The 19,428-nt window shown below is 38.5% G+C and overlaps 1 protein-coding gene across 10 annotated transcripts in view; it reads left to right on the plus strand.

Moving 5' to 3' along the window:
* Nucleotides 1-19,428, plus strand: part of PHACTR2 (phosphatase and actin regulator 2) — a 232,808-nt gene that overhangs the window by 133,660 nt on the left and 79,720 nt on the right. For all 10 annotated transcript variants that reach the window (XM_019744464.2, XM_074333669.1, XM_074333671.1 and 7 more), the window contains one exon: nt 13,185-13,352. In XM_019744464.2, the coding sequence (XP_019600023.2) occupies nt 13,185-13,352 (168 nt within the window). The remainder of the gene's footprint in view (nt 1-13,184; nt 13,353-19,428) is intronic.

Below are 19,428 nucleotides of genomic sequence, written 5' to 3' on the forward strand. Positions count from 1 at the left end.
TATTGAAAATCTTAATAAAAAGTATATCAGGAAAGGATTTGGGAATAAGCTGGTTGGATTGATGGTGACTAATTGGATTCCGTGTGGTGGTATACCTAAGTCCTGCTGGTACAAATCGTTTTCTGTAATGCTTGATTCACACACATGTCATTTCCAAGAAAGAAACCAAAACAGAACATCCTGTAAGTGGAATATCCTTAGTGACTATATTGGAGGAAAAAACCAAAGCAAACCTAAAGGCATCGTTCCTATAAAATTATTTTTTTAAAGAAAAATTAATGGAATTGCTTCTCTCTCTCTTTCCTTCCCTCCCTTCCTCCCTCCCCCCACCCCACAGGGTATATAAACTAAGGAATGTTAATCTTTTGCTTTTCAGTGATTTTTAAGTTCCCTGCTTAATTTGGACAGGATATTTCTACCTTTTGGACAGTATTGTAAAAGTAGATTAACTGTCTGTAACCCTCAACAATTTTACCCTGAATTTTACCTCAGAACTTGGAGACCATTTTATGTTATGCCTCTCACTAGAACTAATGCTCAACTGCCACAATGCAAGCCCCATCTGTCCCCTGTGCTCTCATTACATGCCGTATTTCTATATTGAAATGGATAGTTGCTTGAATAACAATGTCAGCCTCCCTCATAGACTGTAAGCTTTCTAAAGGTAGATATACAATCCATTTTTGCTCATTATTATAACCCAAGTGCATTACCTTGTTTGTAATAGTTGCTTAGTAAATTAATTATGAGTGAATGACTCCATTCCATAGTAAGCAGATTTTTCTACATCCTCATCTTTTTTGGACTTCTCTTTGCTCTTCTTCCTTATTTTCTCTGAAACCCGCCTCTCCTTGTCAGTTCTTCCCTTGTAACTCTCTGTAATGGACGCTCTGTTCTCCTACACCTCTCACCATTGACATTCAATCCACCCCTGACTGTCATTCCTGCTCATTTTGCTTCCAGTATTGCATGCATTTTCATTCAAAGTACGTGCCATCTTCTGAGTTTCACTTCACGTGTCTTTGCTGCTATTCTCATCTCCTGACTTCCTGGTCACTTACTCATATTCACCAGATGATGTTCAGACTCTCCTTCTCCACTCCAAGTCTTAGTATTATCCTGAGGGAATTCAGTCCTCATGTGCTAGTCTGTTCTTTCTTGCATCTTCCCTCTCTCGCTCCCTCTAGGCTCTTTCCCCTCAGCCCAAAAACATGCTTGAGAGTCCTCCACTCTTGTGAACTTAAAACAAATTAAAAAAAATGTTTTCCTTTTCCTGATGATTCTCAGTACAGAAGAAGGCTGATTCTTTACTGCGTAAAGCCTGCTACCTCCTAATTGTAAATCTTCTGTAAGAGTTTACCTCTGGTCCTCAGTGGCTGCTTTTGTTTGGAATATTATCCCAAATAACTTCAATGCCAACTCCATGCTAGTGTGCCAGTAATGTATTTCTGACTGTCTATTGAATGTTTTCCCTTCAGTGTCCTGCCAGCACCTCAAGGTCATGGTGCCTCAACGCAAGCCATAGGCCTTTTCTCCATGTTGTTTTCTCATCTTGACTTCACACCAAGTCCTCAGAGAGGTCCGAGCCATGGAGTTCTCTGTGACTTCTCTGGGCAATTTCTCATCTGGTCACTTCTTCTTCAATGTCCCTTGGGTACATTCATTATTTCCAATCCATTTTCACTGCTCCTGTCCAAGTTCAGATGCCTCGATTGTGGTAGTCACCTCTTAACTGAATGACACGGATATAAATCTGGGTGCCTTGGGGAATCTTTATAACTAATTGATGTAAATTCCCCTCCCAGCATCCTGCCTTCCGTTGTATAAGGTTGTAGGGCTCATTGCTACCTTGGAGAGAGAGTCCCAAATTCTACGTGTGACCAGCAGTCTCTTCACAGATACCAGCCTTGGGAACGTGGTGTGACTGCCAGGGCACTGTTGGACTAGAGACAGGGTCAGTCACATTATATGTAGACTCTCATGATTCTTAGGTATGCTCCAGCCTTTTGACCTAAAGATATGGGTCCAGATTTAATGTGTTATTTTAATATTTCTGTTACATTCATCCTCTATGGAAAATGTTTAATTTTGTTTGAGGCAAAATTTAGCCGCTTATTTAAAAGTTGTGAAATTGCATTTGCTTCTATTTTACAATTTATGTAGAAGGTCTGCCAGTTTCTCCCCTAAAGTTTCATCCCCATGTGTGTGGAGCCATTATCCTAACAGAGGAGGTGAAATTCTCTCTCACTTGGTAGTTTGTCTACTGGAGATGTAGTGACATTTTCTTCCTTCTCACAAACACAGCACACGCTCTCTACAGCACACCCTCCACACACCAAGAGCACCTGCCCTTCGATTCTGGGAACTGCTGCAGGAGATGGCTAGAGAAGGGACGGAAGATAGAAAGTTCCCTTCCCGTTTTTCATCTTGCTGTTTCTAAACACATTCCTGGAACCCTTTGCTTGTAGTGGTAACAGTGATATTCAAAACTTAACATGCTCTTGTTTACATTAAAATTGATTTTCCATTTTTCAAAGAGACCCTTGTCCTACTCAATCAGAGTTTCTTTAAACCCCAAACATGAGTGACATTATTTAATCTGTTAAATATCTTGTAGCAGGTCTAGGGGATGTTGTTCACGTCAGTGCATCAGGATGTCATACAGCTGCATAAACACACTCATTCTGCCGGCCTATCAGCTGCAAGTTTAAACTCTGAAATTCTGTCAGTGCTTGCAGACAGATGGAAGTCTTTAGTAGCTTTTCCCTTTGGGAGTTTAAAAATAATGGCTGCCTCCATTAGAAAAACAAGTTAAAAACCTGACATCAAATTTCTAAAATTAATACTGTGGTAAATAAGGATTCTGTACAATCAGATGGCCATAGTCGATACAAGTGACGTTTACCCTCTGCCTGCAACTAGCATGAACGTCACTGTGATGACGCTGGGCGTTGTTTTAGAGAGCAAAACAGTACCTGCTCCTACTCTTGGATTAGTCCAAGGAAGTGGTTGGGGGTGGAATTAAGTTATTAGTCCTTAGAGTTTACATCTTGTCTTCTCTAAAAATAGAGCCCTGTTCCTACCCATGACCCTCTGACACATTTTGTACAAAGGACACGCTGGAGGCAAACTATTGAGTTTAAATCACACTTATTCTGTGACCTTGGCCAAGTTCCTTGGTCTCTCTAGGTTTCAGCTTTCTCATTTATAAAATGCAAATACCAGTAGCACCTACTTCATAGGGTTGTGGTGACAATTAATAAGGCAATATTCATAAAGCACTTACAAGAGGTCTGAATGTGACCTATAAGACTGATACACTCAGCACAAAGCAGTTTGAGATGCATAGAATTCTTAAAGTTGGCAAGGAACCTAGAGATCATTTAGCCTACTCTCCTAATTTCAACAGTGAAATTAGGGTCCTTGCTCAAGGTCATAGGGCTAGTTAAGTAGCATAGTTGGGTCTGGGACTCAGTTTTCTTCTTGGCTAACAGTTAACCATCCCAATCAGATGGTCAAAACCCAGAACATTAACCGAGATTTATTGCCTGTCCTGATTATACAATGTCTTCTTTGTTTTTTGTTCTACAGTCTTACTGCTCTTTTAGAGTTACTAGGAGATGCTGCTGGTTTACCATGAGTTCAGCTATCATATTCCAATGAGGACAGCCTTGTACAGTGGTGGGGGGGAAGCCTTGATCAAAATTAGATGACCTCGGCTATGTCACTGCCACGAGTTAATGAATTGGGAAGTCACATAGCCTTGTTAGGTCTCAGTTTCCTCATATATAGTGCTTGTATGTATGTATGTATGCATACATACATAGATGTATACATACATACGTATACATACATACCTGTATGTATACGTATGTATGTATATGGTAATATAAAACTCCTGTTAAACATGATTGTTGTCCCTATAACAGATAACGTTGTACTCAGAGTTTCTGTGGATTGCATTGCTCAAAACTGCTGCCTGCTCTGATATGCACAGTAAAAATAAACATAAACTGTCATTATTTACAGAAAATAAACTTCTTCTCTACCTTTAATCTTGCTTCTAATTTAACACAGCTTCAGGGCAACCTCAAAAGATGGTAGAAAAGTAATTAGCTCTCCCCGAAACCTAATAAGGGAAAGGAGATATTATTTACATTTTCCAGGTAAAGAAAGTGGTAATGATACCCCTTCTAATAAGAAGAGCTGTGAATAAAATTCATCATTTCCAAGTGCTCTTATCATCTGAGGTCTTGCCTAAGATAGCGTAATTCTCATTTTGGAGCTAGGTAGCTTTGCTTTGAAATGCTCGTGTATTTAGGTGAATCTCACAGACAGAAGGTTCTGTGAAAAAAGACAGACAAAAAAGGGTTGTTGTGTAATTCCACTAAAGTTGAAGTTCAAGATCAGGTGAAACAAATCAGTGATGATAGACGTCAAAACAGTGGTTATTTGGGGAATGGATGGGAGAGAGTGGGTCTTAACTGGGAAGAAGCACACGGAAGCTTCTTGGCCTGGAAATGAAATAGACCTTGATCTGGACGGTGATTGCATGTACAAAATCGTTTACTTTCTGTATGTGTGTTGTACCTCAAAAATTATTTTGAATAAGCTCCATATTATTAATTTTAATGACAGTGGAAAGTGCTAATCTTATCCCAAGTCAGTCCCTTTAGAGAACTTTATAGTTTCTTTCAAGTGATAGAAGAATGGAAAATAACATATTTGGAGGCAAGTTGTAAGAGCAGCCTTCTTCCAGGCAGACTAAAATTCCTTCATTTAACTCTATTATAATAGTAACATTTTTCACATGCTATTCATTTTCTTTAAATTTAATTTCTTGTTTACATTCTTTTCATTTTTACTCTTGCTGGATTTAAAAATGATGATGACTAAATAATTAAAAAACATATTTTTAGCCATGATTATTACTTTAACGTTGAGTAGTTTTTTGAAGGGACTCCCAGCTGATGAAAAGCAATTTTCTTCTGTGCCAACTAAGATCTTTTCTAACTCTAAAATTATCTTCTCAGATTTATAAGGAGCGGTAGATACTTTCTACATAAAAAGTTCAAAAATTCTCTAATTCCTTTAAAAATTTTTCATATTTAACCATTTCACACGTGAGGGACCTGACTTTATAAGTTTGTTTTCTTTATCTTTTTTCATAAATATGTATCCTCTGTCTGGTAAGAGCACAACACTGTGACATTGAAAACATTTTTCTTGGCATGACTTGAAAAGGTCAGCCGTCCTTGATTTGTTCACTTTCAGGCCATTCCCTCCTTGATTTCCTCTGGAAAGGCTGCTCGTCTTTGCAGTCCCAGGCCAAGTCTCCCAGGCCCTGTGCAGTGTTCCCAAGCCCCCCAGCCAGAGTTTATTGCTCCTTCCTGGGCTGCTCTGCTTTCGCCTTTGTTCGGGTGCCTCCCCACTTGGCTGATATCATTGACCACTGAACGTGTCTGCTTCCCACCATACTGGGAGCTTAAGGGTGAGAATCCTGTCTTCCTGTCTGATCACCCTGGGCCTTACAGGGTGAGTCATAGCACCAAGTTAAAGCAGGCCTCGCAGTACGGTGGTAAGGGGCCCATCTCTGGACGCAGGCAGACTTGACTTCTGATCCAAGCTCCCCCGCCTACTTGGTGTGGCCCTTGAGGAAATATGTATTCTTTGTTCAGTTGTATAATTTAATCAATAAATATTTACTTACTCTTTCTTTATATGAATGTAGACACACACCACACACACACGCACAATGTCCCTGATACTGAGTTCGATGTTTAGTCTCTGTGAATCTCGGTTTCTTCATCTCAAAAAATAGGACTAATAATGCGCCTTAACTCAAAGCTATTGTGATAATTAGCACACACTCACGCAGTATTTACTGTGTGGACACAGTAAATACTCCGGAAGTGTTAGTGATTATTAACTCTGCTATTAATAAAGTGGTCCCTCATTTCCACTTTCAGGAGAGAATGCAACCCAGGGTGGGTCAGTGACTAGTTTAGTGTTGGGTACAGCTCATCAGACCTTTCACACCCACGTGAGCTAGGGGATTTCCATTCCTGAATTGTGCCACTCTTCTCCTATCCCCACAAGTTCACGGGGGAAAAAAATGGATGTGCTAGAAAATGCATCCTCAATAGTCATAAATAACTTTAAGTCCTTTATATTTACTTTGGATTTTCAAATTAAAAACAGCTCAGCTTCAGTGATTTAGAAATAAACTGCAGGGAACTTAAACATTATTTCCAATTTTGTCATTTTATATTAGCAGTACATAGTACTAATCCCAGCACGGTGTGTGTGTGTGTGTGTGTGTGTGTGTGTGTGTGTGTGTGTGTTGGGTGGTAAGTTTGGGTCTCCTTTCTGTATGGTTTCACAGTAACTGTGGATGAGTGCTTCCTGCTGCCATTCTGTACCGTCTTGCAAGATGTCGAATATAACTTACCCTGTTTGGGTCTATCGTATGCTAAAAAGTACTGAAACAGCAGTTTGATGACTTATAAATATTCTCTTAGGAATACAACACTGAGATTTGAAAGTTTTAATAAAGGGAGATTTTGGAGAGAAAGATGAGCAATTCTAAAGCATATTACTTTCCAAAATTTCTTTGAGAAGAAATCTTGATTGTTGTCAGAAGACAGTACTCTCAGAGGTCTCTCTAGAGCTAATGTCCTCTTCCCTAGGAATCTCCTATATCCTCGTCCTCCTTGACCTCCATGCTAGCTAATTCCACATTTTAGAATAGGTTTAGATTTCCAAAAAAGTTGCAAAAATCGAGCGCTCTTACATATACCCCCAAGTTAATTTCTCCTGTTGTTCATCTCATATCAGTAAGGTACATTTGTTACATCCAGGGAGCATTGGTGCATCGCTATTCACTAAACTCTACAGTTTATTAGGGTTTCACTAGTTTCCATTTGTTTGTTCCAGGATTCCATCCAGGATACCACCTTATATTTATTTTCATGTCTCCTTATCCTTTTCTGGTCTGTGACAGCTTTCAGACTTTCCTTGTTTTTAATGACCTTTACAGTTTTGAGGTGTATAGGTCAGGTAATTTGTAAACATCCCCCAATTTGGTTTTGTCTGATGTTTCTCTCATGGGAACAATGGAGTTAGGGGTTTTGAAGTATTCTCATCACCTCATATCAAGGGTAGATGTTATCAACATGATTTATCATTGAGGAAGTTAATCCAGATCACTTGCCTAAGGGAGTGGTTGTTAGGTTTTTCCATTGTCAAGTCACTCCTCCCTCCCCACTGCTTTCCATACTGCACTCTGTGAAAGAAGTCACCTCGTATAGCCCACATTGAAGGAGTGGGGAGTATTTATATAAGTTATTTGTAATCCTTCTGTACAGATTGGTCTGTTTTCCCAGGTTTTTTATTTATTTAGTATTTATATCAGTATGGGCTCATGCATATTTATTTTATACTTTGTATTATAATCTAACACAGCATTATTTATTTTGTTGTTCAAATTGTTCCAGGTCTGGCCTTTGGGACTCTTTCAGTTGGCTCCTGTGTGACTTTGATATACTCCCATCAGTATGGTTTTAGAGCACTTGTTTACTTTCTGGCCCTACAAGATGCTCCAGGCTTATCTAGTATTTTCCTATCCCCAGCCCTGGAAACAGCCATTTCTAAAAAGAGGTCTGATTCATTTTCTTGACAAGTGCTGTTAGAAACCAAGACTTGAGTGTTTGTGTGCCCACTGGGGTATCATTGCTTCCGGGCGCTCTGAACAAACAGCTAGGAAATACGTGTGTGTGCGCACGCGCACTGAGCCATACATTATCTATCATCTATTCCATCATCTCTATCTATCTATCTATCTATCTATCTATCTATCTATCTATCTATCTATCTAATCTCTTTAATCTATCTGGCCAAACACTATCGAGTTCATTCTAATGCAGTGTCACATGGCTCACTCTAGCTTTCCTCCTTGCTTATCTGTAATCTTTCCAAGAGTGAGAAGCCTGGCTCCCAACATCCACTGTCCATTTGTTCCATGTGTTCCATCTCAGTATATGTGCATAGCAGTTTCAGAATTGTTAACTCATACCCCCGTGTAATGACACACATTGTGATTTTTCTGTTCCTTTTGTCTTCCTTTCCACTAGTCATTACCCGCCCCCCAAAAGGAAGAGATTTGATCCAGTCCAGTGTAAATTCTGATTAGCAAGAGAATAAGGATCTCCTTTAGACGACTCAAGACGAAGGTAGCCACTTGACTTCCTTAGAAACCATTATTCTGTCTCATCTGAGATGGCTCCTAGCATCAGTTTACTCCGACCTTGTTGTCTACTTGATTCTGTGCCCAGAAATTGTATGTATGCTCCTGTGTATGACAACACCTACTCTGCGTCATTGTGTCAGTTGAGAGAGAAGCCTCGTGTAAATGTAGGAAATAAAGTTACATCTTCCCTAAGTGCTGCTCTAATGCTTCTTTGCCATACATCCTGTGGCCCTTGAAAGGGAAAGAGGCAGAATAATAATGGAAACATAAAATCTGTAATACAAATTTAAAATAGAATGATAATATTATGTAAGCATAATCAATGACAAAGGCACAAAGAAAACAGCCTCGTGACAACGTGCATATGTGCTGCGTCATCAGTGGGATCCCTCTGAATGGTGGCCTCCTTGATCATTCCCCAGCTCACAGTCCTTTCAAGTGTCCTCTTGGTGGTTGTCGTCTCTCCTCATTCTCCTGGGCCACAACCAGAAGCATTCCCGGCTTGGGTATGGTGCCAGATCGCAGGGAGAGGCTGTATTTTACCCTGAAGTGTGCTGCTAACTATAAGCTTTATTGAACTTTACTTGATCAGCTTATAGAAGTCCCCCCGTTCCAGCTATGATGGGAGTACACACGATGATTGGATGTGGAATTTTGTCCTATCCTTTTCCTGCATCTATTGAGACAGTCATATTTTTTTTCTTAAATGTGTTAATATGATGCATTGCATTCTTTCTCAAAATATTGGTTCAGCCTTCAATTTCTGGAATAATCACTATTTGATATTGACGTTTTATTTTTTTATCATATTACTGAATACTACATATGTGTATATCTACTACATTTCATCCTTTTAATATTTAATTAAACTTTTTATTAAAAAATAAAATAGCCTAGAAGCCATATTTTAAGGAAATAATGGTTGCTTTGCTAATATTTTTTTTTACTCCTTTAAGTTCTTGATTTTTAAATGTCAGATGTTTTGTATAATGCCCGTTTAATGGGTGTATTTTTCTTCGGTACAATAAAATCACTGTCAGTAATATTGTAAGCATATACTTAGCACAGCAGAGTATTGTCATAGCATTTTAACTATATATGATTTCTCTGTAATTGTTTTTGTTATTATTGGGCTTCAAAAATGTATTCCCATTAACCTTCAGATATTTAAGGATATTTAGAGGACCAAGCCTATAATTTGTTTTATATGGTAATTATCTAGCCACATCCATTTTGGGCTTGTATGGTCACATTTCCACTGGGACTGCTTAATTGATAAATTTCTTTTTAAATGAAAAATAAAACCTGCACGTAATCTCTGAATTCTTATCAGTGTGTGGCATGGGGAAGTCTTGTTAGGTCTGAGCTTGTTTCGATGGGAAAATAGACTGAGCTGTGTCATTTAAACTGTGTACATCCAAACAACAAATGCCAGTATTTCCTTTTCTTTATGATATTTCAAAATATTTAAATAATGTTTTAGTTTATAATGCTGCTCTCAAGTGTGAAAAGGAAAGTTTTGATAAAGGGCAGATCACTCTTATTACCATGATAATGGAGGAGAGAGTTAATGTGTTTACACTACTCAAAAGCAGGTGACAATCCCCTTTATATACATGTTGTAAGAGCAGTACAGTGGCAATTTGTGCCAACATATGGTTTCTAATCGCAAGTGTGGTTTTACTATAATAGCCCAACAATTACAAAAATACAGGTGGATTCACTCAATTAGGAAAAAGTGTGTGTGTGTGTGCCCGTGCACGCGCGTGCACTGATGTGGTCACTGGCACTGGGCCAGGCAGGCCCTTTCCAGAGCAGAGATAAAGACTTGTAAATGCATAATAAAGAAAGATAATCACCGTTAATTTATTATGCAGCTATGAATTTAACATTAAGGGTTTCATTTTTCGCTCCTCAACTACCTTTATCTCCCCATCTGTCATCTAGGAAATTATTTATTTTTTTGTTTTTCTTTGTTTATTTTTGTTTTCAGGAGAAAAATCAACTCTTATTAAATGGTTTGGGTCCAAAGCAGAATTTTTATGGAGTCTGAGGGAAATGGAAATGTGGGTTGAGAAAAAATCAGAACTGGATGTGTCTGTAGCCACAAAGGTGATTTTGAGATGGAAACTTTTACCTCCTATTTTGTAATAGTCAACCCTTTTATATTTCACAACATGTAAACTGTTCAAAATTAAACCCTTCAGCATAAAGTCTCAATGAAGAAGAAACACCATGTATACTTAGTTCCTCCCTGGGTTTGCCCCTAGTTTAAGGAAGGCCGTTGGAGCGGAGTGGAAGTGAAATAAATAAGGATTTCTCTTTTTTCCTCCGGCTTAGCTTCACAATCAGTCTGTTGCATATCTCTCTGTGCCTGTTGCACTGGGGTCAACGTGGCAGGGTCAAGTAGGGTTAGGAGCCATCCACAGAAGAACCTGCCTTTCTTCCTGAAATCAGACTGCATCTCACTGGAAGGATGAGATTCATCATCCTTGTTCGGCAGGAGTGCTCATAAGGATTTAGGCATCGACATGTACTGATTGACTTTTTTTCATTCAGTTTAAGATTTTCCTGGTTCTTGGTAGGTCAAGTAATTTTTGATTGAAACTTAGACATTTTTGTATTCTGTGATAAGACTAAATTTTATTGAAACTTCTATTTTAACTGGCTTTGCCTAACATCTCTCCAGAAAGTGAAGCAAGGCGTGCCACCTCATTACTGCCAGGTAGAGGGAAAAGTCCAAGTTCCCTACTCATCTTCCTTTGATACCTGGTGGCAGAAATGGGGGTGGTGGTGATTCCTTGTTACTGTTGGGCATGGTGGGATTTCCAGATACCCATGTGGTCTCCACTGACACCGCAGTGAGTGGGGGCGGTCTTATTCCCACTGGGCAGTGGCTTGATACCACCCCAATATTACAAGGAAAAAAAGAAGAGAGATACATTATTACTGCCAGATAGGGTTGGATGTCCAAGCCCACATACACTGTAGAGGATGCTTCATTACCAGCTGGCAGTCATGAAGGTCCCTCTTGGTCTTCTCTGACATCAATCTGACAGGGGAGTTGGAGCTCCTTGTTAGAGCTTCTGAGGGTAAAAGTCTAGTCTCTCCACTCAGCCTTTGCTGGCATGGATGGTCATAGTTTCTTCTGTGGTGTTTGGCTGGAGTAGAGCAGTTATTTCTTTACTGCTCCTTGACTGTTCCTTTCCTGCTCCTTTAGCTAGAGAGGCTTTTTTCATCTGTGACCATTGGTGTTTCCAGGTTGGTGATTGCTTCAGCTACAAGTCAGGGAATATGAGACAAAAAGAAAACCTAGAGATCTTACCTTCATGTTATTTCTTGGGTCCTGGGGTCCCACGTTGCTCTACGTTCTTTTCACCTTGCTGAGTCTTCTTGTGCTGGTTTTATATATAACACCCAGGGTTTTTAAAGTTGTATTTAGCAGGAAGAATAGGAAAAAATTAAGTCTGCTCTGTCCTTCTGCAAGCAGAAGTCCTTGCCGTTCCATTTTTGTTTGATTTGTTTTGTTTTTCCTGATATCTTGTTTAAATAGTTGTGAAGATGAAAAACTTATACAGTTAACTACCACATATCCAGCACCTAGATTCAACACATAACATTTTACTGCATTTTACTTTTTACTATATTTTACTTTATTGTATATTTATCTATCAGTCCATTCCATCTATGCATTTATTTATTATTTTTTGGTGGACATCAGTACGTTTCACCCCTAAACACTTCAGCATGCATTCATTAATTGGACTTTAGTACTTATTTGGGTTTTTTTTTCAAAAGGCAAATTTTACATACAGCGAAATGCACAATATCCTAATTACTATTTGATGTGTTTTGTATAATCCATCCCTTATTGAGATAATTTCCATCACCCCAGAAAGTTCCCTCATGCCTCTTCTCAATTAATTCCTACCTCCATCTCACCCCAAGAAGTAACCACTGTTCTGAATTTTTTTCTTTCTTTTTTATTGTTTGTTTTGCCATAAATTCATTTTGGAACTTCATATAAGTAGAACCACACAGTGTGTATTCTTTTGTCGGTTTTATTTTTTGTTTTTCCAGCACAATGTTTTCAAGATGCATTCATGTTGTTGTATGTATCAGTGGCTTATTTTTAAAAAATAGCTGAGTGGTGTTTCACTGCATGAATAATACTGTAGTTTATCCATTCTGGGCTGCTTCCAGTTTTTAACCATTAAAATTTGATAGTTGGGATAATGTAAGTCATCACTGTCTTCCTTCTATTTTGAATATAGTGCAAGGCAACTTAAGGTTTTTGGCCTTTCTTCTGACGAATGAAATGATTAAGGCACATAAAGCTATGTTCTAGCTCACTCAGTATTCACATTTTCCATATATTTCTTGTCAGTAGTGATAACCATCAATTTATTTGAAGCTGAAAATTTATTTGTAATAGAAGCAAAAGATAGTTTTAGCATTGTAAAAATTACAGTTTAGCTTCTTGTCACTAAATTTTATTTGGTGAAGAAGAAACCATAATTTTACTGCACCATCTAAGTGAAATTTTCGTTAATGAGAATGCCAAACCAGCCTCTGGATGAATATCCTATTTCAGAAATACTTAGAATACTCTATTCCTGCACGAGATATTGATGTAGTCGTTGCATGTGGATTCAGCTGTGTTTCACAGACCCTTCCTGGTCTGGCCCTACCTATTATGTAAGTCTTTTCTATTCCCCCAAATGATTATCTAAGGGGACTATAATTTCTGATTGATTGATTGATTCACTGGTTGATATCAGAGGAGTTCTACCAGCTGGGAAATGGGGCAAAAAAACTTTATGTGAGATTCCAATTAAAACGGGCATGCTCACTAATGACAGTGCAGGAAGTAATAGATGATGTTATTTCTCACTTTTATTACAGCTTTTCTCTGACTTTATTTTTCTTTATGCAGTTGACGGACTGGATAAAGCTTCTATAGCAAACTCAGATGGCCCAACACCAGGTTCCCAAACACCTCCCTTCAAGAGAAAGGGGAAACTCTCCACCATTGGTAAAATCTTTAAACCTTGGAAATGGAGGAAAAAGAAGACCAGTGACAAATTTAGAGAAACCTCAGCAGGTAAGAATATCATTACTTTGTTAGAAGAGAAGATAAATTGTTAAATTCTTCAAAAGATAAAAAAATTGTGTCTTGCACGGGTTTTTGCTTGTTTGTTTTCAGAAAAATAATCCACATTTGAAATGAAATTATTTAAGTATGAAACAACTTAGAGTTTTGATTTGCCTTTTTTTTCTACTTACTCTGGCTTTCAAATATATTCTTGGTTTTAAATATATATATTTGTAAATTCATATAAAATAGCGATATATACAGAGGGAGAGGTGAAGTAGAAAACGAGAAGTGGAAATGTTACTTGTCAATGTTGTAGCTGCAATTATCTATTTATACACACACGAATACACACAAACACTATTATCTATCTATCTACTTAGTTTCAATAGCACAATCCTATTTGTTAATTAAAATTTTTTTTAATGCCTTTTTTTAATGTGTTTGTTCTGAGGGCAAAATTTGAATGGCTGTATGACAGAAAAGTGTTGCTATATTTATTGTTTAATTTTAAATTTCCATCATGTCTTTAGGACAAATAACTGGTTTCTATCCTAGGGGAGTCATAACCCCACGGGTGTGAAAATTTTTTTATTGTTATTTTATTGTGTGGATTTGTTAAACCTTAAGAATTATGTTATTTAGTACCTTTCATGTGGACTTGTGGTAGAATTTGGCTTTCAATCTCAGACCAGAATTAAACCTGATTTAAGTTAGTGTACAGTATCAGTGGTATTTTGTTTATATACCGGGGGTGCCAAAAAAATGTATTCTCATGACTTGCATTCATCTTTTGTTATTGATATATTTTGAGTATTACAGTTTTAATACAGTTTTTTTCCTTTCTTCAAATGTGTATACATTTTTTTGGCACTCTCTGTATATTGATATAAGTTCAGATTTTTCCATGCTCACAGTCCAACACAGTCTCTTCCTCAAAATTCCTTATTGCACCACAGCCTAATATTGTCACTGTATGTGGAGGGTCACAGAGCATATCTTACTGGTCTGTGCTGAGATAAGAGCTGGCTGTTAGCTCTAGAGCTGTGAAATAAGATACATAATACCGCAAGTAACACAGGATATGGGATGGGAACACCAATGCTCCCTAAAGAAAATGGTCTCTGATGCATTTTCAGCTATGTAATTTCTTTGGGCATTTAATATTTAAAAAGAAATCCTGATACTATGTCTGGGATTTGTTTCAAAACAGTCCTGAAAGAGGGGTGGGTATAGATGAAAAAAGATTGGCCACGAGTTGGTAATTGCTTAAACTAAGTCATGGATACATGGGGTTTATTATTCTCATTTATCTACTTACAGATATTGGAAATTTTCCATAATAAAAAGACAGAAACAGAAAAGCGACTTGGCTTAGAGGGAAATAATGATAGCTTGGTTCTTGAGGCCTCTTTAGTTCCTAATTGGCTTCTTGGGTTACAAGGCAGTGGGAAGTGATGGACAGAAGGCTCTGCTGAGTGAGGACATCTGGGTTCTAGTAGTGTCCTTGCCACCAAGGTGTGTGTCACCTTGAGCCAGTCCTATCAGAGCTGAATAAATGGAATTACAAGGTGCTTTCAGGTCCAGATTCTGATGTCGGTCCTTGACTCCTTCCAACCCCTGTCTGGGCACCTTGTTCTCCCTTGTTCTTCAGTTGTGAATGGAACCACACTGGCCTTCCTAAGTGCCTCCCTCTCACGTTTCCCGAAGATTCCCAGGAGAATCTGGCTCTTCACGTTCCCATAGCTACCCAGGATGGGAGTAGTGGTCCAGACAATAGCACTAAGGAGATACTGACGAGAGGCCGGAAGTCTCTTCAGTTGTCTCTCCTGCCCTTTGCCTGAATCTGGACTGCTAACTTCTCTCTCTAAAGGAGAAAAGACAGCTACAAAGAAATGCCCTTTCATCTGTCCTTGTCACCTGTTTTGTTTTGTTTTATTAGTTTCATGTGTATAACACACTGTAATAGTTAGACATTTATCATTTATAGCCCTCACAAAGTGATAACCCCCCTCCCGCAATCTACTACCACTCTGATGTCGCGTACAGCTGTTATATTTCCACTGTCTCTATTCCTTCTGCTGTACTCCGCTTCTTGTGAATATGTGTGTGTGTGTGTGTGTGTGTATAAAATTATAGTTGACATTCATTATTATTCAGCATCAGCTTCAGGTGTACATACAGCACAGTGATCAGGCATCTACCCTGTTTCCCTGAAAATAAGACCTAGCCGGACAATCAACTCTAATGCGTCTTTTGGAGCAAAAACTAATATAAGACCCAGTCTTAATTCACTGTAATATAAGACTGGGTATAATATAATATAATATAATGTAATGTAATATAACATAACATAGTATCATAACATAACATAACATAACATAACATAACATAACATAACATAACATAACATAACATAGCATAACACCGGTTCTTATATATTAATTTTTACTCCAGAAGACGCATTAGAGCTGATTGTCTGGCTAGGTCTTATTTTCGGGGAAACACGGTACAGCATTCCTGAAGTGGTCTCCCTAATAAGACAAGTGTCCATTGGGTACCCTACAAAATCTTTACAACATTATTGATTATATTCCCCAAATTGACTTTCGTATCCCCTTGGCAATCTTGTGGTTACCAATTGTGCTTTCCAATACCTTCACCTTCTCCCTTATCCCCACCCCCCTCCCATCTAGAAACCCTCAGTTTTTCCTCTGTGTCTCTGAGACTGTTTCTGATTACTTCGTTCATTTATTCTATTCTTTAGATTCCACATGTAAGTGAGATCATGTGGTATTTGTCTTTCTCTGTCTGACTTATTTCACTTAACATAATGTTCTCTAGGTCCATCCATATCGTTGCAAATGTAAGATTTCATTCTTCTTTATGGCTGCATAATACTCCATTGTATAAATGTACCACAGTTTCTTAATCCAGTCATCTACTGATGGGCATTTTGGTTGTTTCCATGTCTTCACTATTGTGAATAGTGGTGCAATAAACATAAGGGTGCATAGATTTTTTCGAATTAGCATTTTGGTATTCTCTGGATAGCTACCCAAGAGTGGAATTGCTGGATCATAAGGTAGTTCCATTTTCAATTTTTTGAGATAACCTCCATACTGTTTTCCATAGTGGCTGCACCAATCTGCAATCCCACCAACAGTGCACAAGCGTTCCCTTTTTTTTATTGATTTATTGATGATAGCCATTTTGACTGGGGTGAGGTGGTATCTCATTGTGGTTTTTATTTGCATTTCTCTGATGGTTAGTGAGGTTGAGCATTTTTCATATGTCTATTTGCCATCTGCATGTCCTCTTTAGAAAAATGTCTCTTCATGTCCTCTGCCCATTTTTTAATTGGATTGTTTGTTTTTTTGGTGTTGAGTTGAATGAGTCCTTGTCACTTCTTTTTAATTATTTTAACAGTAAGGAGGCTGTAACATATTTCTACCAATCCTGAATATTTAAGAAAAATCATTTTAAACAACCTGAACTGTTGTTCATGTTATCCCATATTTACTGGGATAACCTGGCCGTCTTTATGTTGTCTTTTTCCTTTTCAAATTCACACAGGATTTTATATAAAGTTTAGCTCCAATAAGTTACTGGTGGATACTATATCGCTAGTTCCTAAAGAATACCAAACTACATTGTAATCTGAGAAAATTATTAGATGCCTCTTTGTTTTTCATTAAAGTTGTGACCTAATAGAATAAAAACAAGCCACGTAGATATGGTAACAGTCCTTTGCGAATTTGCCTCCTACATTAACTTGCATGATTTCTTTTTAAACCCATATTACTAATGTTTTACTTGAATTTTATAAGAGGTTATCAAGTGTCCCATTATAAAGTATTTCATCATCACCTTAAATGTATGTTTATTTTAAGGCTTAAGTTTCTGCTGAGCTTTGTGGAATGTATAAAAGTGTAAAGTCTAAAATAAAGGAAAGCACAAAATGGTAGATCATGTTTTTTTCACATTGAGGAAAGATGTCACATCTAGAGGAAAACCGATGGCAGTTGGAAATAACCAAGAGACATGTGTTTTCTTCTTTAATAAATTATTTCAGAAACAGGGAAACCTAGCTATTTGGGTATGACCAAGGCCATGTGCTGTCTGGCAAATTATAAAGTACACCTTAGGCAAGACTCATAATATCTTGGGAAATGAAAGAAGATGAATTCCTTCCAAGAAAAGTAACTCTTCTGTTTTGCCTTCCCTTAAACCCCTGGCTTTATAGTCACATGGACGTTAATCTTTCTGTGTTCCACTACACAGCGATTAATACCACTTTTCCTGGTCTAGGTTTCTGCTGTAGGAATTTTTATAGGATGCAGTGCTGCCTTATGAATGCCGTTGTAATAAATGCCTTTCTAATCACACATTTACTGTGGTGGGAGAGGTTAAGACGGGTCCCGTCCTCAGCCTGCTTTGGTGGTCCTTAGGCAAATTATATTTTGGAAGGCCATCTTGTCCTGTAAGGCAGGTTGGGCCTGTGCCCCAACTTCAAGTTCTCTGGCCTTGTTTTAAAGCAGAAAGTTTTCCTGTATCTTTACCTCTGGTTTAGGCTGGCCCACAGGTTGTGAGGTTCTAGGACAGGAGAATAGCCCTCTTTTCCATTTACTTTCCCCAGGTGCCTCTCTTCTTTACTTTTCTTCTCTTTCGGTCCCACCTAATCTCTAGGTTTTACCCCTTCCTTTCCTCTAGACCTCCAAATATCATTTACACAATTTCCCTCTGCATAACCATTTCTTCCCTTTTTTTCTGGTGGAGGGCGGGGGGTGGTGCAGTTCTTCTCGCTGTATCTTTAAATATGCTTTCATCTTCCCAAAGCTAAGAATACAAACAGCCTCTTATAGTTATTCCACTAAGTTCTGCATAGTTGGTTACCATCCAGACCAAACCTGTATCTGCTGCTTCCACTTTCTCTGCACACTCTCATTCCTCCTCCCACTGCAGTCACCCCGGCATCCAGGACTCCGCTGAGATTACTCCAGCCCTCCTCATCATGAAATGTAGTATTGTGCTCTGATTTCCATTCATTTCAACTTCTACAGGACCCGCCACTGCTGATTAGTCCTTCCTTAATTTGCAGAAGTGTCGTTATCTTGACTGTCTTTCACTTTTCTTTCTTTCCCCCGCCTCTTCCCCTTGTCTTCTCCCCAAAGTCTTTCTCTTTCTCTGAACGTGCCCTTCCTCCACACACCCTCTCTTCTCAGTACCCACATCTCTTTTTTAAAAAAGATTTTTATTAAAATATAGATAATACACAATATTATATTAGTTTCAGGGGTACTTATTCAGCATGTACATACCTAAAGAAGTGATTGCCATGATAAGTCGAGCAACCATCTGACACCATATCACACCATCACAATGTTATTGACTCTGTTCCCTGTGCTGTACATTACATCCTCTGACTTATTTGTTTTATACCTGGAAGTTTAAAACTCTCATTCCCCTCCACCTTCCCCCTCCCTTTTAAATTTTTCAATTACAGTTGACATTAAATATTATTTTATATTAGTTTCAGGTGTACAGCATAGTGGTTAGACATTTGTATAATTTACGAAGTGATTCCCCTGACTAGTCTAGTACCCACCTGCCACTATACATAGGTGTTGCAATGTGAATGATTGTATTTCCTATGCAGTACTTGACATCCCTTCAGTACCCATATCTCCTAAACCCAGGCACTTCTGCCCAAATACCTGGTGGGCAGCACTGCCTGAGGACTGCATGTTAACTCAAAATCCATTCATACAGTCTACATACATCTCATTGAAAATATGGTATATGCCAGGTACTGTGCTGCAGCCCTGGAGTCTGCAGCGAATAAGTGAGCAAGGTTCCAGTCCTCATGGAGCTTTCATCCTAGAGAGGTAGGTACTGATAAATGCTATGAATGAGCACAGAGAGTGAGGGGTGAGGGAGTGGAAAAGTACTATGTACAAACATGTTCCAAACCAAAACAGATCCCTTGCCAACCCCAGCTATCGTTGCTATTGTAGACATGGCTTTCTTTGGCATCTAGGCTTTGAACCATGGAATTCTTTGACTCTTCCTTGCCTGTTTCCAT

Source organism: Rhinolophus sinicus, linkage group LG05 (genome assembly GCF_036562045.2).
Source record: "Rhinolophus sinicus isolate RSC01 linkage group LG05, ASM3656204v1, whole genome shotgun sequence".
NCBI classification, from domain to species: domain Eukaryota; kingdom Metazoa; phylum Chordata; class Mammalia; order Chiroptera; family Rhinolophidae; genus Rhinolophus; species Rhinolophus sinicus.